Source organism: Colletotrichum paranaense (genome assembly GCF_030867605.1).
Source record: "Colletotrichum paranaense strain IMI 384185 chromosome Unknown Scaffold_2.1, whole genome shotgun sequence".
Taxonomy (NCBI): Eukaryota; Fungi; Ascomycota; class Sordariomycetes; order Glomerellales; family Glomerellaceae; genus Colletotrichum; species Colletotrichum paranaense.
In genome coordinates, this window is record NW_026848960.1 from 3,149,429 (window position 1) to 3,174,128 (window position 24,700).

General features: G+C 53.8%; 10 protein-coding genes across 10 annotated transcripts; 3 read left to right on the forward strand and 7 right to left on the reverse strand.

Moving 5' to 3' along the window:
- Positions 1-375: 375 nt before the first annotated feature.
- On the forward strand, positions 376-2,214 carry CPAR01_02962 (uncharacterized protein; the record flags this gene model as incomplete). The annotated part of the gene is made up of 4 exons (XM_060487249.1): positions 376-1,135; positions 1,201-1,617; positions 1,684-1,772; positions 1,867-2,214. The coding sequence occupies 4 exons, from the start codon at positions 376-378 to the stop codon at positions 2,212-2,214; spliced, it is 1,614 nt and encodes a 537-aa protein (XP_060354577.1).
- Positions 2,215-2,979: 765 nt separating this feature from the next.
- CPAR01_02963 (alcohol dehydrogenase GroES-like domain-containing protein) lies at positions 2,980-4,119 on the reverse strand (the record flags this gene model as incomplete). The annotated part of the gene is made up of 1 exon (XM_060487250.1): positions 2,980-4,119. The coding sequence occupies one exon, from the start codon at positions 4,117-4,119 to the stop codon at positions 2,980-2,982; it is 1,140 nt and encodes a 379-aa protein (XP_060354578.1).
- Positions 4,120-4,587: 468 nt separating this feature from the next.
- Positions 4,588-5,364, reverse strand: CPAR01_02964 (hard-surface induced protein 5; the record flags this gene model as incomplete). The annotated part of the gene is made up of 1 exon (XM_060487251.1): positions 4,588-5,364. One exon carries the CDS (start codon positions 5,362-5,364, stop codon positions 4,588-4,590), a length of 777 nt encoding a protein of 258 aa, XP_060354579.1.
- A 1,678-nt stretch (positions 5,365-7,042) lies between these two features.
- On the forward strand, positions 7,043-8,950 carry CPAR01_02965 (cytochrome P450; the record flags this gene model as incomplete). Its single annotated transcript, XM_060487252.1, has 5 exons — positions 7,043-7,247; positions 7,314-7,455; positions 7,539-7,690; positions 7,806-8,056; positions 8,147-8,950. 5 exons carry the CDS (start codon positions 7,043-7,045, stop codon positions 8,948-8,950), a joined length of 1,554 nt encoding a protein of 517 aa, XP_060354580.1.
- Positions 8,951-9,426: 476 nt separating this feature from the next.
- CPAR01_02966 (uncharacterized protein) lies at positions 9,427-10,659 on the reverse strand (the record flags this gene model as incomplete). The annotated part of the gene is made up of 2 exons (XM_060487253.1): positions 9,427-10,223; positions 10,374-10,659. The coding sequence occupies 2 exons, from the start codon at positions 10,657-10,659 to the stop codon at positions 9,427-9,429; spliced, it is 1,083 nt and encodes a 360-aa protein (XP_060354581.1).
- Positions 10,660-11,283: 624 nt separating this feature from the next.
- CPAR01_02967 (sphingolipid long chain base-responsive protein LSP1) lies at positions 11,284-12,443 on the reverse strand (the record flags this gene model as incomplete). Its single annotated transcript, XM_060487254.1, has 3 exons — positions 11,284-11,694; positions 11,750-12,278; positions 12,334-12,443. The coding sequence occupies 3 exons, from the start codon at positions 12,441-12,443 to the stop codon at positions 11,284-11,286; spliced, it is 1,050 nt and encodes a 349-aa protein (XP_060354582.1).
- Positions 12,444-14,164: 1,721 nt separating this feature from the next.
- CPAR01_02968 (uncharacterized protein) lies at positions 14,165-14,392 on the reverse strand (the record flags this gene model as incomplete). Its single annotated transcript, XM_060487255.1, has 1 exon — positions 14,165-14,392. One exon carries the CDS (start codon positions 14,390-14,392, stop codon positions 14,165-14,167), a length of 228 nt encoding a protein of 75 aa, XP_060354583.1.
- A 2,022-nt stretch (positions 14,393-16,414) lies between these two features.
- Positions 16,415-18,170, reverse strand: CPAR01_02969 (ribophorin I; the record flags this gene model as incomplete). The annotated part of the gene is made up of 3 exons (XM_060487256.1): positions 16,415-16,694; positions 16,754-17,614; positions 17,674-18,170. Coding segments are annotated over 3 exons (1,638 nt in total), but the record flags the coding sequence as incomplete, so codon positions are not given.
- Positions 18,171-20,220: 2,050 nt separating this feature from the next.
- On the forward strand, positions 20,221-22,025 carry CPAR01_02970 (hexokinase; the record flags this gene model as incomplete). The annotated part of the gene is made up of 5 exons (XM_060487257.1): positions 20,221-20,485; positions 20,542-20,567; positions 20,627-21,037; positions 21,093-21,547; positions 21,602-22,025. The coding sequence occupies 5 exons, from the start codon at positions 20,221-20,223 to the stop codon at positions 22,023-22,025; spliced, it is 1,581 nt and encodes a 526-aa protein (XP_060354585.1).
- Positions 22,026-22,212: 187 nt separating this feature from the next.
- Positions 22,213-23,698, reverse strand: CPAR01_02971 (arginine N-methyltransferase 2; the record flags this gene model as incomplete). Its single annotated transcript, XM_060487258.1, has 2 exons — positions 22,213-22,247; positions 22,300-23,698. 2 exons carry the CDS (start codon positions 23,696-23,698, stop codon positions 22,213-22,215), a joined length of 1,434 nt encoding a protein of 477 aa, XP_060354586.1.
- Positions 23,699-24,700: the final 1,002 nt, after the last annotated feature.

The following is a 24,700-nucleotide window of genomic DNA, read 5'->3' on the forward strand; positions in this document are numbered from 1 at the left end:
ATTGGTATATGCCTCATTATCTAAAACTCTGTCAGTTGTGCATCTTTGTCTCCTCCGAGCGAGGCCTTGACGTTGAGAGAATCTTGCGCCACGACTCATCCTGGACACCGAACGAATTCAATTGGGATACTTGAGGACTATCCGACCATGGTTGTCAAGCAGGAATCAATACGGTTGCAGAAGTTGTGCCGGATCTTGCCATAATCACATAATTTCTCGTCGGTTCGCTCATGGCTGGGTGGGTATATTTTACCAGCCTCTACGTATAATTTAGAGCATCTTCTTCTTCCAACTTACATCCAAGAGCCTTTCGGATGACCTTCAAACGTACTCGTCCCTTCGATGTTCACTGTACCCCCTGTCACTTGGACGAACATGAACGCAACGCCATCGGCGCTGGAGACGGTAGCAAAGGCAGCATGGAGTGCCGTCCCAACTCTGGTGCAAGAGAAGCTATCTCAAGCTGCAATTGGTAGTCCGGTCATCTTAGGCCTCTCGACCGTCCTCACCCTGTTCTTTACCTGGCTCATTAGCATCTCCATCTACCGCATCTGGTTTCATCCCCTCAGCAAGCACCCAGGACCACTCCTCTGCAAACTCACTAGCACCGTGTGGGCATACCACTTCACCAAAGGATCTATCCTTCAATGGGAAGCCAAACAGCACAAAAAGTATGGTCAGACGGTGCGTCTGGGTCCGAATCGCCTGAGCTTCATCGACCCCCGCGCCTGGAAGGACATTTACGGCCACAAGTTTGGCAACGCCAAGCCAAACGTCAAGAACCTCGACCGCGCCGTCAAGAACATGCCGAGCGGCCGTCTGCCCATGGCCCTCGAGCCCACCACGGCTGGGCACGCGACGCAGCGCAAGCAGTTCAACCCCGCCTTTGGCGAGCGGGCGTGGAAGGAACAGGAGCCTCTTGTGCAAAAGTACGTTGAGCAGCTCATGAGCCGGGTGAGTGCGGATATTGCCGCCAGTGCCGACGGCGAGACCGTAGTGGACATTGCTACGCTGTACAACTTCATGACGTTTGATGTCATGGGTGATTTGACCTTCGGCGAGGGTCTCGGCCAGCTCGAGACTGGAATCGAGTCCTCGTGGGTTCCGGCTGTATTCGTCATGTACAAGCTCTTGAGTTCGTCCTTCCTCTTCAACCCCTTTTTTGGCATATAAAGGCTAATATTTTGGGTGTCATTACAGACAAGAGATCTGTCATCAAGGCCTATCCCCTTGGTGGATTCTTGTTCGATCTCTTCGCGCCCAAGGGTATGCTGCAGGATTCCGCCAAGCACATGCAACATTGCAGCAATCTCGTCGCCAAGCGCTTAGAGAAGGGCAACGACGGGAGGCCGGACATTTTCGGCCATGTACTCAAGCAGCCAGGGGAGACCATGTCCCGCACGCTCATGAACGCCAACGCCAACATGTTGATGGTGGCGGGGACGGAGACAACAGCCACTACCCTGACGACCGTGACGCACTTGCTTCTCCGCAACCCGGACAAGATGAAGAAACTCCTTCGTGAGATCCGTAATATTCCGGACAGGTCGAGCTTGAACAGCCAGGTTGTCCAGAGGATGCCTTACCTAAACGCTGTCATTGAGGAAGCTCTGAGATGTGAGCACTTTTCCGACATGATCTGTCCTTTCCCTTAGTAACGGGCAATTTCTGACTATACTTCAGTCTACCCAAGTGGCCAGGTTGGACTAGGAACGCAGCGAGAGATTGCGGCCGGAGGCAACCAGGTTTGCGATGATTTTCTTGCTGAAGAGGTATGTGCTTCGAGCCCCATCCTCCCCAGACCGCCAGATTCTATGCTGGTAACGTGGATACGAAGTACTCCAACTAACCTGAACATGCCCACAGACTGAAGTTGCCGTAGCCGCCTGGACAATGTCCAACTCAACTCTCCACTGGAAAGAACCTGCCAAGTTCGTGCCGGAGAGGTGGCTCCTCGACGAAGTCGACTACGCCGCCTACCACAAGTACGACAATCGCGTCGCCTGGCTTGCTTTCGGCACGGGGCCCCGGACGTGCATCGGTAAGAACATTGCCCTGCATGAGATCCGTGGCGTCCTTGCCAGAATCCTGTACGACTTCGACCTGGCCTTGACGCCGGAGACGGAGGACTGGCTCCATATCAAGACGCACTCTATTTGGTCAAAGCCCAAGTTGCTGGCCCGCATCACCCCAGCCAAGATGAGTGATCTTTAGACTTTGAGGGAAGTTCAGCTCGGATTCGTAAAGACAGTGTTGACCGAGTCAAGAGTTGTGGGCAGTTTTCAGGTGGACAAAGACGAGGGTATTTGGTTGTCCCGGCATATGATGCGGAGTTGCGAGATGTTGAAGAAGGTGGGAAGTCTTTGAAGTCTATTTATGAAATGGTCAAAAAATTGACTTGTCAGATTTTCACATTAGGCGAGTTGCGTATGTATTTGTTGACTTTGTATTATGCCCACATACGGAGTACAAACCCACTTGGACTACAAGGATTTAGCTGCCCAAGCAGTTGTCTGTTCTTTCGCTTTACATTTCTCGGCAACTGAAAGGTGTGAATATTGTGCTTCGGGGGTTCCGGAACGCTGTTCTAGTTGGAAATCCTTGAAACTACATGCCTCATATCATGTCAACTTTTGTCGTGATACATTTCGTACTTTGAACCAAAAACTTGAAAACGCCATATCTTAGGACGAGATTTGCCTATTGGATGATGGGATTCAACTTTCCGGGCAAACAAAAATATCACAAACTTATTTGAAAATACGCCGACGGGTCTTGATTTCTCATGCATTGTCACCGTTGATTTTCAAATCAGACACACAGGCGGTAGTTCTTCCGGCTCTTTCGGCATTTCGGCGAGGCTGCTCTCGGCCCCACATCCGGCAATCACGATTTGACCTCCACTTACACCTACAGCCTCAATCTGGGGAGCTTTACGGATACGTGTAGAATTACTCACTCAGCTCAACTAATCAAGACTTAGACCGCAATCTCGGCAACAGAATACACAAGCTTTTTGCCCTTGATCAACCCTCTCCGCACCTCCTGCATACCCTCGCCAACGCCCGCCAACCCCCCGCGGCGCACCTCCAACGGCTGCGGTACGACCAGACCCTCGTCCAGCAGCCGCTGCGCAAGAACATACCACGCCTCAGCGCAGACCCGGTCGTCGACACGGGCATCCAGGTCGAAAGGCGGGGCCCAGGCCACATCGTGACCGAACTGCGTGTAGCAGCACACCCAATCCGGCTCGACGCTGCGGCGCGTGTGGCCGCGGAGGGGAAAGGGGTCCAGAGCCACGTATCGACCACCGGCGGGACCTAGGGCCTTGTAGCACGTCGACATGGAGTTCGAGTCCGAGATGCAGTCGAGAGCAAGCGTGAGAGCGCCCTGCGTGTAGTTCAGGACGTCGGCGCCGCAGCTGGGCGAGCGATAATCAAAGGTCGCCGCGGCGCCGAGTTCCATGGATCTTGCTGCTGAGGATGCCGAGCACGTTGTGATGGGGGTGAGACCCGTCAGCTTGAGGACCTGGATCGCCATGGCCCCTGTGGCCGTGCCGCCTCCATAGACCAGCACATAGGATGCCGAGCTTGCGGTAGTTGATGCTGCTGCTGAATCCTTGTTCGAGCCGAGCTGCAGAGCGCCTTCTGTATTGTCTGGCATCGCCATCTTCATGTACTGGAAAAGGGACAGTCCGACGGTGGCCAAGGCGGCAGGCAGGGAAGCAGCGGTGGCAAGGTCCATGCTGGCTGGAATTCTCCAGGCCAGACGCGCAGGAACAACGGCATGCTCGGCAAACGCACCGTTATCCCGCCGGAGAGGGTTGTTTCCAAAGATGCCGGCCATGATGCGGTCGCCCACATGCCAAGCCTCTGCGTCGACGTCGCTGCCTAGAGCTATTACAACACCAGAGAAATCAGTGCCGCTGGTTGCGCCGGGTGTGGGAGATAGGTCGGCAGACTTGCAGTCTACCTGGTTGATCGAGACGCATGCCACGCGTACGAGCAGCTCCGACCGGCCTGGTGAAGGTACTGAGGCATCTTCGGACACGTAGACATGTCCAGGCCCAGATACTTTGAGTGCCTTGTGGGTGGTGGGCAGAGATTCCGGGGCAGTCATGGTGCAATGAGAAGTATTCTAGAGGTCTGGTTGATGCTGTAGAATTCAGCGGCTTCAAATCACCAGATGTGAGGTGAGCGGGGATATTTATGGTCCGAAAGTGGTTGCCATGCCTGGCGCCATGGGTTCACCGACATGATTACTTCTTCAGTCATCGCAAGACTGAGAGTAGATCTCTACTCCACCAGAGAGTAAAGTCGAGTAGACTCTATTGTAGGAACAGTACTGGATGAGAGGTTCGAAATGCTGCAGATGAATTTCATGTAACCCTCTTCGTTCTATTGTCTGATTAAGGAATAAGAGCACGGAAGGAAATGTAAGTGTACATTTTGCCAACTTCAGAGAAGTAGTGCGTCATTCAACTTCATTCTTTGGTTACGAGGTTAAAGTCGCGTTTTCATTATGAGCCAAAAAATAAAGATTGGTTTAATACGGAGGATGGGATCTTCCGTTCTAACAGAAGCCCGTTTAAGTCGCGTTCAACCAGTCAAACTTTGGGTACAGAGCTGCCAACGCCTCTGGCATTTGATTGCCCACCATCACATTGCTTTCTTCGTCGTTCTCGCCCTTGTATACAATAACCAGGTTGTGGTAAAAGGTCATTGACACAATATGCTTATCAAAGTACGTCGCCTGGTACCCAGAAATCTCAAACTCCTTGTGATTCAGCCCGTCGAGTAAACTCTTGAAGAACCCCATGGACGATGTCGTCGCATTCAGGTCAGTGCTCGAACCACCAGTGACCTTCCAGTACGACGTCTCCAGGTCCTCCACAGCATAGATGCCACCGCTCCGCAACAGCGGGAACAGGATCTTGAACGAGGCAATGACGTGGTCGCAGCGATGGCTCCCGTCGTCGACAATGATGTCGAACCCGCCGCACTCATCATGCATTCTCTTCAGAAGAGCCGGGTCGTCTTGGCTGCCGCGATAGATGCGTATGCGGTCCTCTTGCAGCCCCGTCTTGTCGTAGTAGTCGAGGCTCACAATCTGCGCTTTGGGGAAGTACTCCTTCCACATGCGCAGCGATTCGCCACCGGCTTTAGGGTCCTCGAACCCGCCCACGCCAATCTCCAGGACGTTGATCTCGCGGTGCCGGAAGGGCCTAAAGTGGAAGTCGTAGTGCGGTGCGTATAGATGTCCGCCGACTTCCATGGTGGTGCCCTGGCGAGTGATGGCCACCTTGCCTTCTCTATGTTTGTCCGTGCCGTGCTTGACGGCGAGTTCAGTGAGAGGCTGGTCCATGATTAGAGATTTATGATCAGAGTATGAGTTTGCAATTTAGATGTGCAGCTCTATAGAGAGAAAGAATTCTTCAAAATGTCAAAAGGTGTGGCAACCGTAACGACGTGGAGAAATTAGATGTGGTTGAGGTGCAATGAGACAAGCAAAATGCAGACATCCTCGAAAGCTAGAACCAACATAACTGTTATAGAGGATATCATCTACATTCAGAATTTCGGAGCCAGAACCACCAAGATGCAAAGCACACTTGCCATCACTCTAGAAACTGAGAGTAGGCTGTCCGTAAGTGACAACAAACAAGATGTCTCATGCAGGTTGACTCCACGTGTCCCACAAAGCAAAGTTTACACGGAGGTTTCCCACTACGGGCGGGTCCTCCTTGCCGGCACCGTTCAACCCGCCAGAGCGGTCAGTCCGGCGCCGAAGTCTCCACCGGGAAATATGGAAATCCCCTCTCTTCAGGACCCTGATGAGGGTCGCAGGAACTTGTCTCTATTGGAGCTTCTATTTGCAAGGGGATACAGAATAAGCCTAGAACAACCTTCGATACGGGGTGAAGCATTCTCAAAGTCTCCTGAAACTTAGACGGCTGAGCCCCTTCATCGCAGGAGGACCAGTGATCAACAAGAACGTCCTATGGGTGACCAGAATCGAGGCCCGGAACAAAGAGTTAAGTCCGCAAATACCACCGGCAGATGCCTGAATCTATATTCGAGAGATCGCCATTGGATGAACTGCTTAGGTGTCCTCTTTAGAGTTTCGGACCCGTCAACGTCAAAGGTAAGTAAAATGAATCATGAAGAACAGCAATACTTCCCGTCGGACCGTCCCTCCTCAGCCGTTAGTAATCGCCAAGTTGCATCCCGTTCGGCATGATCCGCTTGTGTGGCCATGTTACATTCCGGTTCGTCCCCGGCAACATTCATGGCGATGCTGTCAAACTCGCCAACCAACCATTTCACCCTGTGTGGGGTGGGATTTTGACTTCAGCTGATGTTGATCACAATCGACAAAGTTTTCAAGGGTTAGGATTCAGATTAGGTCACTTCTCTTCATCGGATCTCGAGCAGAAATAACGAGAAAGACTTCGGCGAGGTATGGAGTACTTCGTATATACAACACAGATGAGAGTCACCAGTATTCGTAACCGCTGAACAAGGTATCCCCTGAGTCATGTTGTAGAAACTGGTAGTTGTACTTTCCACAAACATCTTACATGCATACTTCGAATACTTCAGAGACGAGGTTTAATACTGCGAGGATGATACTCCACTGACTGGTTCGCTCAATACGTATACGGGAACGACCACTCGAGAGCACGCGATTGCTAAGCTTTGGCTTTGCATCGGCGACAGCTCACGTTCAACGGGTCTGAACCGGCGAAGAGAAAGTCTGACCTCTGGCATCTCAAAGTAAGAGCTGGAACGGTTCTATCTGAGCGGTGAAGAATGTTACGCCGGGCTATTGTCGCATCAAAGATGGCAACGGACGGGAAATTGGAAGCCCGACTCTCATTATGGCTTCCTTGGGGAAGCACCTCAAGCTCCCAGACCAAGCCTCAAAAACAAGGGTGCGATTCCTAATAGTGACAGAGTGTATACGTCTGCATCTTCTGCCATATCTGTTCCAGCACTGATCCTGGACCCTTCTCATCGCGACTTTATAATAGCATACAAAGATGGTATACTTCATAGCTTGTCTACTGTTGGTCGCGGCATACGTTGTGTCTATTGTTATCTACAGGTTATTCTTCAGCCCTCTGGCTCGTTTCCCTGGGCCGAAATTGGCCGCTCTCACATTCGGGTACGAGTTCTATTACGACTTTTTCAAAGATGGGGGTGGCCGATACTGGGCTGAGATCAACCGCATGCATGATGTATCAGGTAAGTGACGAAGTGATTCGGAGTTACTTGTTCAACTCCAATATGTTAACTTATCTCTCTATACAGGCCCCATAGTGCGTATAAACCCATGGGAAGTGCACATTCGGGATCCAGAGTTCGCCGAAGCCTTCAAAATCTCGAGAAAGACGTCCAGGCCGTGGTGGTATTACCGGTCCAATGGTCCGCCGAACAGTGTCCTACAAGCCGGGTAAGTGAGACTGCCTTATGGACGTCTGCCGTCCTCATTCACGAGTATATGCTGACCCCTTGTTTTTCCGTGCCTCTACTCAGCCCTCATGAGCTACATCGGATGCGCCGCGAGGCTATCCTACCCGTGTTCGCCACCCCTCTGGTCATGTCTCGCGAACACTTATACGAGGCGCTGGTGCAAAGATTACTCGCGAGATTCCGCGCTGCCAAGGGCACCGGCGCCGTATTGACCTGTAAATCGACCCCCCTCCCTCCCAATTTCCCTATACCTCTACTTCCTCATCGTCAGAGATCTTGCGTGTGTACCTGGTGACTTTGCTGACCCGCTGACCTGTCCATGATCTCTAGTGGGCCATGCTTTTCGATGCCTCGCCATCGATCTGACGTGCACCACGAACCTTGGCTACGACTTTGGGTTCGTCGACGTCGAGGACTTTGAAAATGACATGTTCAAGATTGCGAGGACTTTGGGTCGCATGAACATGATCAGCCGTCACATCGGACACTGGTTCTTTGCCGTAATGCGAGCACCTGCGCGCTGGGCCAAGCGTGCAGAGCCTGTCAGTCCTGGAATGATTCGTGTTCTACGATTCCGGAACGTAGGTGGTTTACTTCATCATCATCATCGGCGTCAGCATGAATAAAAAGCCTCCACGTGACTAACTGAAGTGTGTGGCTTCTCTGCTTAGATGATCGATCAGGCCGTCACAGATCAGTATCGCGCTGCAACGACCAATAACACAACTGTACGCGAAAAGACTGTTAGTAGCGTCGGCAGCGGTAATGATAGCTTCAAATCCACCGTCCAGCATATTCTCGCCTCAAACCTCCCAGCCCACGAAAAAGAGTTGACGCGCGTGGTAAACGAGGTCTGGCTCTGCATCAACGCGGGCATCGACACAGAAGGCCAAGCCATCGCCTTTGCGACCTTTATGCTCCTAAGCCACCCCAACGAGCTCGCACGGCTCCGCAAAGAGCTAGCAGAATGCGAAAAGAGACTCGGCAGACTCCCCACGTACCAAGAGCTCAAGGAGCTAAACTACCTACACGCAGTCGTCCAGGAGTCGTTCCGTCTAAACCACCCCATCGCTGGCCGCTTGCCCAGAACTGACCCGGACAATGAAATTCAGTATGGGGACGTGGTGATACCCCGGGGCGTCACCGTTTCCGTTTCCACGTACGATATCTACCTTGACGCCAACATCTTTCCGGATCCGCACAGATTCGAGCCCGGACGTTGGCTTGACCCGAGTGAGAGGAAGCGCCTTCGGAAGTACGTCAACAACTACGGCCGCGGGACCCGCAGCTGCGTGGGGATGGACGTGGCCAATATGGGCATCTATCTGACTTTGGGACGTATCTTCGCTCCGTCGGCTGGCTTCGAGCTAGCGTTGCATGATACGCTGTATGAGCGCGATGTCGCCTTTGATGCCGACTTTTTCGGGGCGTTTCCCAAGAGTGGTTCGAACCACATCAAGGCAATTGTAGTCTAGAGAAACATGATTTATGGGCTTGTGTTTGAGATAAGCAAGTGTCTTCTGGGGCAAAGTGTGAGATTTCTGCTCAACAAAACCAATCATGAGAATGACATTACCAAAGGCTCAAGTTCGCAAGACTTCCTAGCGGGTAAAAGCTCAAAATGAGTAGATAGGGGGACCTTTTATCGGCTCGCCCTTTTCCTTGGTACGCTTTAAATATGTTCAATAGACTACCTCTGGGAAGTCTGATCCCTCTTTGCGCGGTGAAACTGGTTGATAATTGTGGGTTGGTTGTTGTGTGACCCATGAAATTGTCTTCGGAGTCTCCCCAGAAAAGGTACCAAATTGTGTTCCCGTAGATACTTGTTAGCCATATAATCATCGTTGCATGCTCAACCACATATCTTGAAAGACATGTCCGGCAGACAAATCCACCTGAGAGCCTCCAACCAACCCGGAGCCATTCGTACCCGCCAGATCATGGTATACCCTTATTCGTCATCCTCTCCCTCTTCCTCGTCACCATCATCATCCTGTTCATCCTCATCCTCATCCTCATCCTCATCATCATCCTCTTCATCATCCTCTTCATCCTCATCCTCACTCCACCCGAAATAATGCGGATGAGCATACCCAGAATACAACGGTCGGCTCTCCACCCTCCTCGCCCGATCCTCCTCGCTCATCCTCCCCTCGACAAACCTCCACGTATCCATAACAACAACATACTCAACCGTATCCCCCTCCCCGTGATGAGCCCACGTCTGCCCGCCGAGTTTACTCGCCCCCGTCCAAGTCCACTCCACCAACTCCGTCCCCTCGGCACTCAAATACCCTTCTTCCTCTTCCTCTCCATCCTCTCTCTCCCCTTCCCCCCCTCCCCTCCCATCATCCCTCCCAGCACCACCACCTCCAACGACCAACTTCCACCCCTTATTCCTCCCCACAATCCCCATCATCTCCTCCCTCTTCCCCACAAGCGTCTCATACTCGACCCTCAACTCCCTCAACCCCTTCGGCCCCCGGAACCCCCGCAACCAATCCTCCTTCATCCTCAAAGGCTCGTCGCTCTCCCAGTGCCACCAGTCCGAATACCGCACCGTAATCGTCAACACCTCGGGCCAGAATTTCGGCTGCGCAAACAGCGTCGCCAGGTTCCGCCCGTCTTCGAGCCAGTACATCTGCGTAAAGAAGCGCACCTTGGTCAGGTCGCGCGCCTGTTGCTCCGTCAGGGCGGAGAAGAAATTCTCGCAGGCGTGGTTTCTCGTTCTTCCTTCCGGGCCGCGGTCTGCAGATTTTCATACACGAGATTAGTTTCCTTGACCATACAACTCAAACCACATCAAATTCCCCGCAAAGACCTTCGTGCAGAGGCCAAACAGGGGCACAGGAGGAACAATAAAAAAGAAAGAAATAACGAAGAGGAAACAAAACATACCAAACCAAAAAGCCCACTCCAACTCCCTCAAAAACACCTTCTGCCCCTCCACATACGCCAGCTTACACGCCCTCAGCAAACTACTACTACTCTTCCTAGGCCCCGTGAACCCAGGCCGATACCAGTACGAGTCCTTCGGGTACGCCGTATCCCCCTCCTCCTCCGAGACCTGCACCAGCGCCAGCGCAAAGATCTCGTTGCGGATCTCGCCCGGTAAAGTCCCAAAGAGCGGGCATTGGAGCTGGTTGTCGTACGTCGAGACGTCAATCGTCGTGGTTGAGTCCATGATTTTTTTCTTCTCCTTCTTCTTCTTCTTCTTCCTCCTTGGTGATACCTCGTAGAAACGAAAGAAAACTTCTTATGAAAAGGATGACAATTGGAGGTGATGGTTGCCAAAAAAGACCCCTCGTGCGAGTGGTGGCGTACAGACGACACCACTTATAAACCTCGTCCCTCTCCAATGGAACCATGTTGGGCGTCGCACAGAGCGGGGTCGGCTGCCTGCTGTTGCCTGCATCCTCACATACCAACGTACCTCAACTGATTTCTCACGAACGGCATTCATGCATTTGACCAGCCAAGCCGAGAATAATTCTCTTTTCCGTGGTTCCCTCAACACTGGGGAGTTGCTAGACAAACACTAGGCGCGATCTCTCCCAAAATTGCGGTGACGAGACATGAACAACGAGTTAGGACGAGGAACCAAAATTAGAAAAAAACTAGAATATGGTCACTCTACAAAACACCTTCTCAACATCGAAAGTGATTCGTTCAATTATCTTTATTCCATGAAAGCGCGGCCGTAAGAATGGTATTACATGCAAGCATTAACGTCTCCAACTCCAGCCTGTCCGTCCTGATATCCTTCATACAAACTGGAAAGCATCGCACGACGAATCCCCGTACCGCTCTAGTGAGCAGCAACAGACTCGGTCTGCCTGGTTCCATTGCTCACAATGCTATCGGTGTCCTTCTCCGAAACTGCCTGGTGACCAGGGACCGAGCCAGCCACGATCTTAGCGTCCTCGTCGTGTACCGCGTCCTGGGTGCCTCGGGTGTTAGACACGGACTCGGACGGTGCAGCGTTGAAGTCGTCCTGCTCTGGGCGCCAGTCACGCAGGTCATCCTCGGCGTCATTGAGAATCTGTCGCGCCTGTTGAGCGTGGTGATATGTAGGACGCTCGTCGCCTGGTACGACAGGGGTATCATCGAGGAGGTGAAGAAGCCGTCGGCCGTGCTTGGCAAGGATGATTTGCTTCTCGGCCCTCTCAATAGTAGCTGCGAACTCGGCTTCGTACGCTTCCTTGAGCTTCTGGCGAGTCTGTCCTTCTTGTTAGCGAATGATCGGTGTGAGGCTAGAGGGGATGGTTTCGTACGATATTCGTCAGTTGGGCTTCGGCGACCAAATTCTCTGCCTCGGCGCGGACAAGCTCCTGCTCGAGGACTACGAGCCTCGCGCTCTGGGGCTCCTTCATCTTGAGCTTGGCAATCTCGTCGGCAATCTTATCCTTGCCATCGCGACTCGGCTGCACACTCTTCTCCGTGTTGCGAATGTGCTTCAAAACACCGCGGGCATCGTCCAGGGAGTGAGCATACTGCTCCTCCTGCTCGCCAAGCTCGCTCAGGATGACGCCAACCTTGTCCGAGACGTCCGAGACGGCGGCGTCGTTGGTCTGCTCGCCCCACTCGGACAGCTGGGTGGCGATGGAGGTACGCTCGCGGCCGGCGGTCTCGTGGGCGTTGATGAGGTTGTTCTCGCTCTTGATGATCTTGTAGAGCTTGCGCGAGAGCTCGGGCTGGACATTGCCGCGGAGGGAGTTGAAGGAGAAACCGGCGCGCTTGGAGGCGCCGTTGTTCTGGGAGCCGTTGCGGCGGTGGTTGGATCTGATGGAGAGTGATCGGTTCCTGTGAGCGTGTTAGTCGAGGGCTTCGAGCTTGGTGGGTATGGCTGTGTATAGACGTAGAAGGAGGCGTGATGGGGACCACTGAAGCGGAAATGCTCGAGGGCTTCGTGCTGATGGCGATGCCATGGCACTCGTCGCTATTTTGGGGGGAGAACCAGCGTCGCATTTTGGCTGATGTGGTGATGGGCGATGTTGTGTGAAGCGGATCTCACTTACATGATGGCGGTTGTCTGGATTTCAGAGCAAAGTACCTCTGTTACCCAAGCTATACCTTCTGACGATATCGCGAAGCTCAGAGGAATGAGCTACCAGGATAAGGTGGGAAGGAATAAACCTGGTCCCAGTGGAGTGTTATGTGTACGAGTAAGAAGCTGGGTCTGGGTATCTACAGGATCTTGGAAGCCAAGACTCAGGTGCGCCTGTCTGGTTCAAACAATTGGGGCACGGCGCAGGAAAAGGGTGTTCGTCAAGAGGAAAGTTGCAGTGTAAGATGCGACAGCCGCGATGCGATGCGACAAGGGTCCTGCGTTGACTTTAATAAGGGGTCTTTGGGGAGGAAAGGATGGGGGGGAAGGAAAGCCTTTGCGACGGCACAGTCGGGATGAAGGAAAGGGCCGAGTGAGACACTCATGTCATAGTTTGGGCTTGCTGGCAGGCCAGCATTCCACATCACAGGAGAGAAACTAAACTCAAGAAAGTGAAAGTACGTTGGCAACAACCCGGGTAGCTCTCGTAGCTCGAAGCTCTAGTCTTCTTCGGGCCGGGGAGAGCGAGGCAGGCCACGACAGCTTCCCACCACTCTGGGCGTGGGCCTTCATGGTAAGCTCAAGTATCTTGTGGTGAGAGGGCAATCCTTAAGAGATAGTAGCAATGAAGCACGTCGAGGATTGTAGTTTGGTGGGCGGTTTGTGTGGCTAGCTCACCTGTTTACTACAGTCTCGTACAATAGAACAAGCTCTCTCTCAACTTTTGGAGGTGTGGTGATGATGATGCGAAGGATGACGAAGGGGGGTTGGAGGGGTCGCGCCAATGATGTCATTACCCGTCCGGGGACCCTAAGCGACAACTCGGGAAAATCGTCCCCCTCCCCTCCACCTCATGGTGGGCAGCCCCCCCCCCCCTTCAACTGGCTTCCGCCGAATCGCATCATCGTGTGACAGACATTTCATAGAGGGACGTCTGTCAACAGGTGCTCATACACTTTTACCCGCACAATGCCAATTAAGCCCATAAGGCTGATGAATCAAATGCCATCAAACTCGGGCAACTTCCAGGTGCTCATCCCGTGTTCTGTTGCGCACGGCTGTGCAATGTGTGAGGCTCACAGACGATGGAAGCCGCATGGGTTTGTCATGCGCACTTCTTCATTCGTAATAAAGCACTTGGTGGAAATTCATCCCTAGATGCGAGAAGAAGAAACTTCATTGCGTGAAGAATGCTTGTTGATCGAGCCGGTATCATATAAACTTGTAAACTTTCGTAGCAATCATTACCGCCCATTCCAGAAAAGACACATTAATCATACAGAAACTCCAGATCCCCAGAAGCCGAGGGATACCACACTCTCGTGATCACACGATCGAGCGCCTGTCCGAAGTCGCGTTTAGACAGCTTTCTCTCTAACCAAAAGAAACCAGACCAGTGCCTCCCATATTCGCTACCGCTGTTCGCAATATTCTTCCACCATGGCTCATAAGAATAAACCTTCTTTTTCTTTCATCCGTCTCATGTAATTGCCCGTTCTTCTTTCCCCCACTCTCTGAAACGTCCATGGGCCGTTCCCTCGTCTAAACTCCCCCCGCTTCGTGCCGCTCCCACATGCTCAGGATTGTTCAAGCAGCTTTTCTGGAGCGTGATGCTGATGCCGACTTGACTGACTGACTTGACTCATCGGTAGGTGCGGCTCGTCCTCTCGTAGACGACGGGTTCGACGTAGCTGACCCGCGGGCTGCTGGCGACGTACGACCTCCTCACGCTCGTGTAGCTCGCGCGCGGGGAGTGTCCGTGGTGGTGGTGGTGACCGTGGTGGTGATGGCCGTGGTGGTGGTGATGGTACCGGGTCGGTACGATCTCCTCTTGGTAGTAGTACTTCTTGCCTCCTGCTCCGAAGCACATTTTGTATGATGGATAGGTGAGTTGTAAGCTCGGTGGTTTGTGCGTAGGTCGCAGGATTCTGGGCCCAGTCGGTGCTTTGCAGTGAGGTATTAGAGGAAGTAGGTGGTCGCTTGTTGGATAAGGTTGGCGGTGTTGATATTAGGTCGTCGTCAGCTAATCGGGTGACAAGCTGGGTAATACGAGGTAGAAGATCCCAAAGAAGATTCTATTTGCTTCAAGTGCTAAGGCTATGCATGCGCCGGACTGGAAATGGAACGGCGATGGTGGTGGGCGGACAGGCTGCCTTTTTATGATTTCCCATTTTCTTCTTCAACCCCCTTCAACCCACAAGTCAGTCAGGCTTGGACCTCTCCTCCAAGCAAGTGTGTTTACTAAAGCAAGGTAAAGTAGCAGTAGTCAGGGGTGGAGGGGGGAAGGGAAGACTCGAGCTTTCCAAGGATTATGCGGTCAGTCATCCATCCCTTCTATCCCATCCATCCAACCCATCCCACCATTACCTACGATCAAGTGCCCTTTTCAGACGGGGACCGCGGCGGCCCTCACCGAAACCCTGGCGAGCGCGAGTGCTGGTTGGTTGGATGACGGTGGAGGGGAAAGGATTCATAGTGTAAGAAAAGCGGCTTGGCTTTTTCGTCTGCTGCATTTTCTGGCTTCTCGATTCTGCTTGTTGCTGGTCGACAGTGTTCGTTGAATACGCCATACGGTTACTTTCTCTTCCAGGCTTTCCAGGCGTGGTCATGAGCAATGGGGGAGTGGGCACAGCTGCCCTGGTTTCCGAACCCATGCTCCAACCCGCGCCGGGGAACAATTACGAACAGACAGTTAGAGTTGGGGGACCTTGGATCTGGCCATCCTTGTTCAAGAACAACCAGATATGACGGACGTAAGAAAAAATTCGGGGCGTGTCTAGACCGCCTGTGGGAGCTGCGTTAACCGATTACCACGCCCAGAAAGCCAGGGTCTCCCCACCTCGCTGTTTGATCCGCGTGAGATGGCAAATGGGTCCCCTAAAAACCACCTCTCTACAGCTCAGCAAAAAAGGCAGGGCGGACGGTTTTAGTTAGGGAAGAAAAGTTGGTTCTTTCGTGAGGAGGCAGGGTGAAGGGGTCTAGAACATCTCATCGTCTTTTTTAGAGTTGCGGCCTGACAAGTCACAGAATCACATAGTGTAAGGCCTCAAAACGAAGTAAACCTTTTGCAATTATCTGCCTGTCAAATAAATTCCTCTGCCCAACACCCGGCTCTTGAATCCGGGAACACTCTTCAAAAGAAACGGTACAGGTATCATTGACCGTTACCGTTACAGTCAAAAACGCCAACCGTTCCTGCAAAGAAAGCAAGGAATTGTCCAGTGTAGGGGAGGAAATCCGCCACGGGGAATAAAAACACCACCAGAATCCTGTCAAACAAGCTTACCCGGCGACCGACGATCTCGGGGGGCCATGGAATTATTTTTCCCTGGCCACTACAAGTTCCCTACAGGCCACCGTCACCTCTTAGTTCCTATCGCGTATAAGAAAAAGACTGGACGGCAGTTCAATCGCGTCGAGATCAGATCTTACTGCTAGGTGTCCGGTCCACTCCACCCACACACCACCACACTCACCGCACTGCCCTGCCCGCATCTCGGGTCAGCCCCTCGACGTCAGCCTGCATCCCCTTTCCCGGGGACCGGTCTCGTCTTTTGGTTTTGACAGCAGGGATGCTCTTCTCGAAGGCTTCTGCTCAAGTGCCTACGGATGCACTAATTGATAGGAGGTGCTAACTTTAGCATCTGTGATCCTCCCCGCTAGGCTAGGAGGTATGATGACAAAAGTCAGAAGAAGGCGGGTTCACGTGGAGGAGTTTAATTGTCATAGGTGGACCAATTCGTCAGTCCAAATCGTGATTCTCTAAAGCCGTTTCGTTCCGCGTTCTGCTTTTTGGAAATGCCCATCTGATGTTACATGTACAATGCTATGAAAAGCCCACTCAATTCCCATCCTTCCGCCCCTTGCTGTCTAAGAGAGGTATCGTTTGCATCTACGCATTGGTCGAAATCTTGGGGTTCAGTCCTCCAACGAGCCATGCGGCGGCGAACAGGGAAATAAAGCTGACGAAGATGACAAGGGGCTTCCGCAGGGCGGAAGACACCGAGTACTCGTAGGAGACAATCACCTCCCGATCCCGGAACTCGTCAACAAGGTTGTTGGCCTTGATGGTGACCGAGGTGCGTCCAACGGTGTCGAGGTACGTCTTGTGGACACTGATGACAGAGTCGACAATGGAGGACTCGGGGATGCTAGTGTAGAACTTCACGTTCCTGTGACGTCTTTGTTAGAACCCGAATAGTAAAACAGACTTCTCTCAAATTTCACTTACGTTGCTCCCTCTGGCAGGAGAATCTGCAGGTTGACCTTTGCGTACTCGATTCCCTCGGGCTGCTTAGGACCCTCGAGGAAGGGGACGTTGACAACGTACTTGCCAGCCTCGACGGTGCGGACAAAGTTCTTGGCGTCCGAGTTCCAGCCGATGGTGAAGGGGTACTTCCAGCCGCCAAAGATGGGGTAGCGAGGCTTGATCTCCAGGAGCGCCTCGCGCTTGTTGCTGCGGAATCTTGAGGTAGAGACGTTGCCAATAGCATCGACAAAGTACGGGTCCGCACTTCCCACCTTGAGGGGGAACTTCATCTCCTTGAGAGCGTAGGTGTTGGGGTTGTAGTACGCCGCCTGCGCCCACTTGACGCGGTTGAAGAGCTTCGACAGGTTGGCGCCGCGGTGGTAGAGCTCGTATCTCTCCTCAAAAGCCACATTTCCTCCCCAGTGGCTGACCTCGACATCGCGATCGAGCTGGGCGACGTGGGTGACGGGCTTGGTGAACTCGAAGCGCACCTGGGCGGGGGAGACGGCACCGGCGGGCTTCTCATCAAAGGGACCGTAGGTGAGCTTAGCACCTTGCTTCTGGGGGAACTCCTTGATGTCGCCGCTGCCAGGCAGCTTGGTGTAGTCGGGGATGTTGGACGAGTGGGACTTGAGCTCGGTCTTCTGCTTCGAAGTGACGTAGGCCGAGGGCGCGTACACGGAGAAGTCGTAGGTGAGGAATTGTTGCTCCTCCTGGGCGATCGAGGCCGGCAGGGGCTTGTAGGCCTGGAGAAGGTAGTAGGAGATGCTCAGCGTCTGCTGGCCGCCGGCCTTCAAGGGCGTAGGGAGCTGGATCTTGTAGTACTGAGTCTCGCTGTTGCACCTGTTAGTTCACCCATGTGCACTATTGGGTGTGCGATGTGCCCAAGAGCCAAAACGTACCTCAGGGGGTCATACTCGACCGCATCAACGGTGAATGGGCCAGCTTCGGGGTTCTTCCTATCCTTGGCCTCGAAGCCTCCAATGCGCGACATCTGCTCGGGGGTGAAGGGCAGGTAGTATGCATCTTGGGGCTGCTTATCAATGTTCTCAATCAGAACATTGATTGACTCCTTGACGTAGTTCTTCTCGAGGGAGACAATGTGGACAAGATTGGCGTTCTTGAAAACCTGGGGCGGCTTGAAGTTGGCGGGCAGGTTGACCTTTGACACCTTGTCAGCTGCAGTCGTCGAGTCGGAGCTTGCGACAATCGGGGAGAGCAGGCTCAGAAGCCCGGCGGCAATGGCGAAGGCTCTCATGATGTGGGTTGGTGGAGGGAATTGCTCATCGACAGAGCTCTCCCGGCAATTGAGAATCAAGAATGGAGAAAAGCGGTTGTTGAGACGCAATTGGGGGCTTTCACTCCATTGCCCGAATTGATGATCTGGCTCCTGAGACAGCTACCCCCAGCCAAAAAGCTTACGGATACGTTGCTTGACGGCGCGCACGGGCCACGAATAGCTCCACTTCACTGGAGAGTGGCCGGGTCGGGGCTGGGTTAGTCCGAGACGGGCACGCGGCACTGGCGCGGCCTCGGTGGAGGTCAAGCCACACTTTACCCATGGCAGGTGCCACTGCGGGACAGCTTCAGCCACGCGCTTCGTCCACGTTTTATCTCCTCGCTTAGGTACTTGGATACTTCATCACACGGGGCTCCATATCTGTAAAATCGCCAATGATGACTGGCTCCTGGCATCTGGTGGGGTGGACAGCTACCGATTCTCTTTTCCTTAGCTGCCGTTTGTCCCTCAACAAGACGTCACGCACCGCAACCTCCGGGCTTTGGGAACGATTGAGAACGGCGCTTCCGGTGCTTCCAGTCCGTTTCTCCCGGGATGCTGACTCTCCTGGCTTGAATTCAGGTGCTCGTAAGATGTGGTATGTGGGAACACACTCTTCCAGCATCTCCTTCACGTGAGATATGCCATCGGAGATAGGTTGGTAGACAGCTATGGTCAGTTCAGGTCAACCCTAGGGGTCCACCGCTAGCTGCCATCTACCTTGACCATCCCAGCTATGGCAAGACCGCTGCAAATCTCGTGGTAACCTTTGGACGAGCGAGACGCGGGCTGGCGGCTCTGGTCCGCGACCAGTGGGACAACAGAGAAAAAGGTACCAAGAAAACTAGTGTGCAGTTTTTGGAGTTTGAGCTGCCCTGGTACCTAAGGCTCGTACGGATATACCAGTAAGGAGATAGGTAGACAGACATTGGATGACCCATCGGAGATGTGCCTCAGCGGCTTCGGGGGACTCGACTCGTCGAAAGGAAGGGGGCCACAAAGTAAGGTAACCGTAGTGCAGCAGCGTGCAGTGGTGCTGAGTGAGTGATCTCCAGTCCTGACAAGGTCCAGTCCGCCCGAGTTTGACCTCCTACCTCACCTCCTTCCCTCTCGGTCAGATGATCCACGCCCATTCACCTTTTCCCTCAACGTCACTTCCCTCACCCGACGCACTTCACCTCTGGCGAATTGACCGCCTACCACCACCCACCTAGCAACGAACACAACACCAAGCAGACTTATCGTGTGCTTTTGGCCTACATCCCTACGCAGCTTCCGACAGCTTTTATTTTGCTGCACCCATCATCACCTATAGCTCAATCGCTACCCCTCATCAACTTTTACCCCGCCATCCGTCAGAGCTTCGGTCAAAATGGTTGGTCTCGGTCCCAAGGTTCCGCCCAGTAGGAAGGGTAAGTTTTGCAGCTGCGATTCCCCCTTCATTTTACTCCTTCTCCCTACCTTTGGACTCCTGGAAATACCCAAGGGCGACACGATGGCCTTATATGCAAAAATGACATGGTGTGCCGCCTCACGTTGAGACTGAGACAGCTCTCGAGATGATATGGTCTTCAAGCTACTGCGCACTGTACGCCATTCCGCTGGTGTCGTCCCACCCTCCAAGTCATCCTCAACGCCTCACCCTCAAAACTTTCGTCCCGCTCGCACCATCACAATCACCACCATCCAATCCTGCCTCCCACCGACGGCTGGAACGGCCAATTGCCATTCGGAGATGACGCGCCACAAGGCTGGACCGCCATGCAGCACTTCCCGGTGGCCGGAGCTTCCCCAAGCCAGAGGGGTACCTTGCTTGTCAAGCAAAAGCAACTCTCTTGGGAAAAGCTCAAGCCATCCAGCGTTGAGGTGGAAGACCTTGTCTCACTTTGCCAGACATTCCCCCACCTTGATCCCCCAGCTTTCTTTCTCCGATGACTGCAACTGTCTAGTTATAAAGAAGCTGGCAAGCGCTGCTTGTCTCCCCTCCAGACCCTTGTGTTGACCGCTACATCAATTGCTTGTTGTTTTTTGTCCTTTGTCTCGAGAGCTTCGATTCTGGATCTTGTTTTCCTGAACACAATCATTTTGTGATACCCGTCCACCAAACGTTGTCACGCTCAAGTGTGGCAAGACACCAAAATCTTACAGCCAGCTTCACACAACCGTCACGATGGTGGACAGAGCGATTGCTCCCGCTACAAGGGAGAGATCCTACCACCACACCGATATCTTTGTGCCATCACGTCAAAGCAAGAACACACATCTACAGATTCAACACGATTCATGTCCGCTAACTATGTGTGAAAATCTAGGTTCCATGGCCGATGTGCCTAAGGATCTTCTGGCTGAGGTCAAGAAGCTCGAGGAGCAATTCACCGTTCCAACTGAGAAGCTCAAGCAGATCAGCGCGCACTTCATCACAGAACTGGACAAGGGTAAGTTGACACCTGTGGAAAATCGAAGTTTTTCATGGAACTGACTTGAAGCATAGGTCTGAGTGTCGAGGGCGGTAGTATCGTATGCTGAGACCTGAATATTTAGTGGCATTTGGAGCACCTTTCTAACTATGTCTACAGCCCATGAACCCGACCTGGGTTATGTCCTTCCCTGATGGCTACGAGACCGGCACTTACCTTGCCCTCGACATGGGCGGAACCAACCTCCGTGTCTGTGAGATCACCTTGACGGATCAGAAGTCTGAGTTCGACATCATTCAGTCAAAGTACCGCATGCCCGAGGAGCTCAAGACCGGCCAGTCAGAGGAGCTGTGGGAGTACATTGCCGACTGCCTAGCTCAGTTCATCCAGACTCACCACCCCGATCACCCTCAATCTCAGAAGATTCCTCTGGGTTTCACCTTCTCCTACCCTGCCACCCAGAACTACATCGATGAGGGCATCCTCCAGCGCTGGACCAAGGGTTTCGATATTGCCGGAGTTGAGGGTCACAACGTTGTCCCTTTCCTTGAGGCTGCTCTGGCGGCCAAGGTATAATAAGATTACTTGAGCACAGATGAAGCACCAGTAACTAACTCCCGCTTAGAACGTCCCTATCAAGCTGTCTGCTCTGATCAACGATACCACTGGCACCCTGATTGCCTCTGCCTACACCGACACTAAGATGAAGATTGGCTGTATCTTTGGCACTGGCTGCAACGCTGCTTACATGGAGGACTGCGGCTCCATCCCCAAGCTTGCTCACATGAACTTGCCTCCCAACACCCCCATGGCCATCAACTGCGAGTGGGGTGCTTTCGACAACGAGCACAAGGTCTTGCCTCGTACCCCCTACGACATCATCATCGACAAGGACTCTCCTCGTCCCGGCCAGCAGGCCTTTGAGAAGATGATTGCCGGTCTCTACTTGGGCGAGATCTTCCGCCTGGTCCTTGTTGACCTCCACGACAACAAGTCTGTGCACATCTTCGAGAACCAGGACATTGCCAAGCTCCGTAAGGCCTACACCTTGGATTCCTCGTTCCTGTCCGCCATTGAGGAGTAAGTTTTCTTCATCTTGAAGCTGCCCCAGATTAGTATGCTAACCCGATACAGCGACCCCTTCGAGAACCTTCAGGAGACTAGCGACCTCTTCCTCTCCAAGCTGAACCTCAAGGCCACCAGACCCGAGTTGGAGCTGGTCCGCCGCCTTGCTGAGCTCATTGGCACCCGTGCCGCCCGCCTCTCGGCTTGCGGTGTTGCTGCCATCTGCATGAAGAAGGGCTACGACAACTGCCACGTCGGTGCTGACGGTTCGGTCTTTAACAAGTACCCCCACTTCAAGGCCCGTGGCGCCCAGGCTCTGCGCGAGATTCTCGACTGGCCTGCTAAGACCAACCCCAAGGAGGAGGATCCTGTTGAGATTCTCGCAGCAGAGGACGGCAGTGGTGTTGGCGCCGCCCTGATTGCCGCCTTGACCCTTAAGAGAGTCCAGAACGGCAACATGGCTGGCATTCTCCACCCCGAGAACTTCACATAGTCGTCCCAAGACACGAGGACGGGTTGAAGAGGCAATGAGATTAAACAAAAAGCGAGGTCTTGTTAGATTGGGGGTTCTTTTTGATAGGAAGCCTTATCTGCATTGGTTCTACGGTTATGTCCACCAGACCTACTAGATAGCTCATACAAGCAGTATTCCTAACCCCCATCCCAGCTTTTACTTATTTTCAGCCCATGAACGTGCATGTGGGCAAGCGGTACTCTATCACCTGTCAGTATTGTCGAGGCATCAGTACACCCAGAAGAAAACTCACTATCCAAAGTCCAGTACCGGCGCACGACACCCTCCCACTCGCCGGCGCCAGCCTTTTCCAAACCCTTCATGTCGACGTCCATCTCGTCCCACTCGACGTCCAGACCGGCGTCGGCCATGTGCATCTCGACGACCTTGGTGTAGACGTCGTAGCATATCCTCCGGTCGGCGCCCAGACCGTTGAAGAAGCTGAAGCGCCCCTCGAAATCGAGCAGGCCGGGGATGTACTCCGTGAAGAATGTTTTCAGCTGGCCGTAGTCTTCGCCAAAGGTGTCAAAGTAGATTGCGTCGTAGACTTCGCCGGCCTCGAGGAGCTGGGGGACGATGTCTTGCCATCTGCCGCGGTGGATTTTGTAGGCTCCTGGTTGGGGGGCTGAGGATTCCCATGATGCGCCGAAGGTGGAGGGGATCGAGTCGTCTGGGTTTGCGGTGGCTTTGGTGGTGTTGTCGATTGCGGCGAGGACTTCGGGGTGGGCTTCGATGATGTGGTGGCGGGCGGGGGATGTGGAGCGGAACATGCTGTCGATTATGCCCATGCCGAAGCCGATATTGAGGATGCGTTTGCCTGATGTCGCAGAGGCATCGGCGTCAGAGGAGTCCTGTGGCGGTGGTGGGATGAGGGCGTCGACGCTCTTGCGCATGATTTCCGTCTCCCACGCCATCATGACGCCGTTGCCGGCCTCGTCGACGAGTTTGCCGGAGGAGTAGGTCAGGTTCGAGGCGAGGTACTCTTCCGAGTTGAGGGAAGGGTCCTGGACGGCGGGGGGTTGGAACGTTTTGGGTTCTTGCTGCTGTTCCTCTGAGACGGGTGCTGGTGCCTCGACGAGTTCTGGTGCTTCTTCCGCATCGTGTACGTCCTCAATGACAACGTCGTTGGCGTCTGCGGTCCCTTCGACGGCTGCCTCGACCTCATCCTCGTCCATCTCCGAGCCCCCCGAAGAAAGCGCCTCGTACCCGTCCAACAAGCCAAACAGCATCTCGGCGCGCACGCCGGCCTCGACGCAGAGGTTATAGAGGCCCTTTTGGCCGAGGCGGAGGGCGAGACAGCCCGGTGTCTCGTTGTTGTTGTCGACGTCGTTCCAGATTGCGCCGGAGAGGAAGAGCTCGTGGACTGTTTCCTTTGCTTCTTCTACCTGGAGGTCTTCGCCTGCTTCGCCGTCATCCCCGTTTTGGGCTTCATTTTCGGTGGAAGGGGGAGCAGGTCCGCAAGCTCGAATGGCGGCGTGGAGGGGCGTCTCGCCGGTCGTCGGGTCCTGGCAGCTCGCTTGGCCGGGCTCCTGGAGAAGTTTCTTGAGGGCGGAGGTGTCGTGGCTCCAGGCGTGGAGGAGGATTTCGCGGGTTGCGTCGGGGCAGTCTGTTGTGATGCGGGCTTGCATCGAGTCGTCGATCGGTGTCGCCATGGTTGTATGTATATGGTGGTTTGAAGGGGTAAGTCGAGGGATGTTGACTCTGAGTGTGGGGGAGCTTCGTTCGTCTGGGGAGAGAGAAAACCTCGATCGGAAGGAAGGGGTTCGGCGAAAGACACGGCTTTTGCTCCGGTCGGTGTGCCGGAGTTGGTAGGGGTGTCTAGGTCCGTGGTGCGGTGGGATCCTTCGATATCGGCCGGGTGTCTAGTCCGTAGAACTTTTTTTTTTTGCCGTGTCCGCGCCGGTGTGTATCCCCCGCCGACCCCGCCATCCGCCGAACGAGAAAAAAAAAGTCGTCCGGGTCGAGCCCTCCTGCGAGCTGCAGCAACAGCTGGGCCACCGTGTGACGTCTGCCGCACGTGCGCATCTGCTGCTCGCAATTGGCCAATTGACACCCCCGTGCCCCCCCCCCCTGCGGCAAGCTCTGGGTACCAGCGGAAACTGGAGCCAGACACCCACTGGGACCACCGGACTACCTGGAGCTAAGCCGGGTTGGAGCCGCGCTTTACTGGGTCAGGACCGCTAAAGGACTCGAAAGTTGCGAGGGAGATACGATGGCAGGAGAGGACGGATGCGCCAGCTCCCACGTTTTTCGTTTCTCGTTCTTTACATGCCTCGTGAGATAGAACGCTTGAATCCCGAAGTTGAGTCCTGCAGATACGAAAAGAAATCTAGAAATGAAGGGATTGAGTAAGAAAACATAAGGTAGTATAAGAAGCTGAAGGACAGTCAGGTACCCTAGAGCAGTGCAGGATTGGCCGTGCGGTGTCACTCAGTTAACGTGGTTGGCAACTGCAGCACATTGCAGGCAGTACCAAGGTAGCGGCCCCCCGTCTGAGGGCCCCCTGTCCGAAGCTTGTCTCGTAACCATCGGCCGCCGCCTCGCATTCCATCGCCTTTTGTTTTGCCTGCAACACCCGACCGCGCGACAGGCGAAAGCTTCCCAAATCCTCTCATACTTTTCTCCAATATCTGGAACATTTTCGCCCAAGTCGG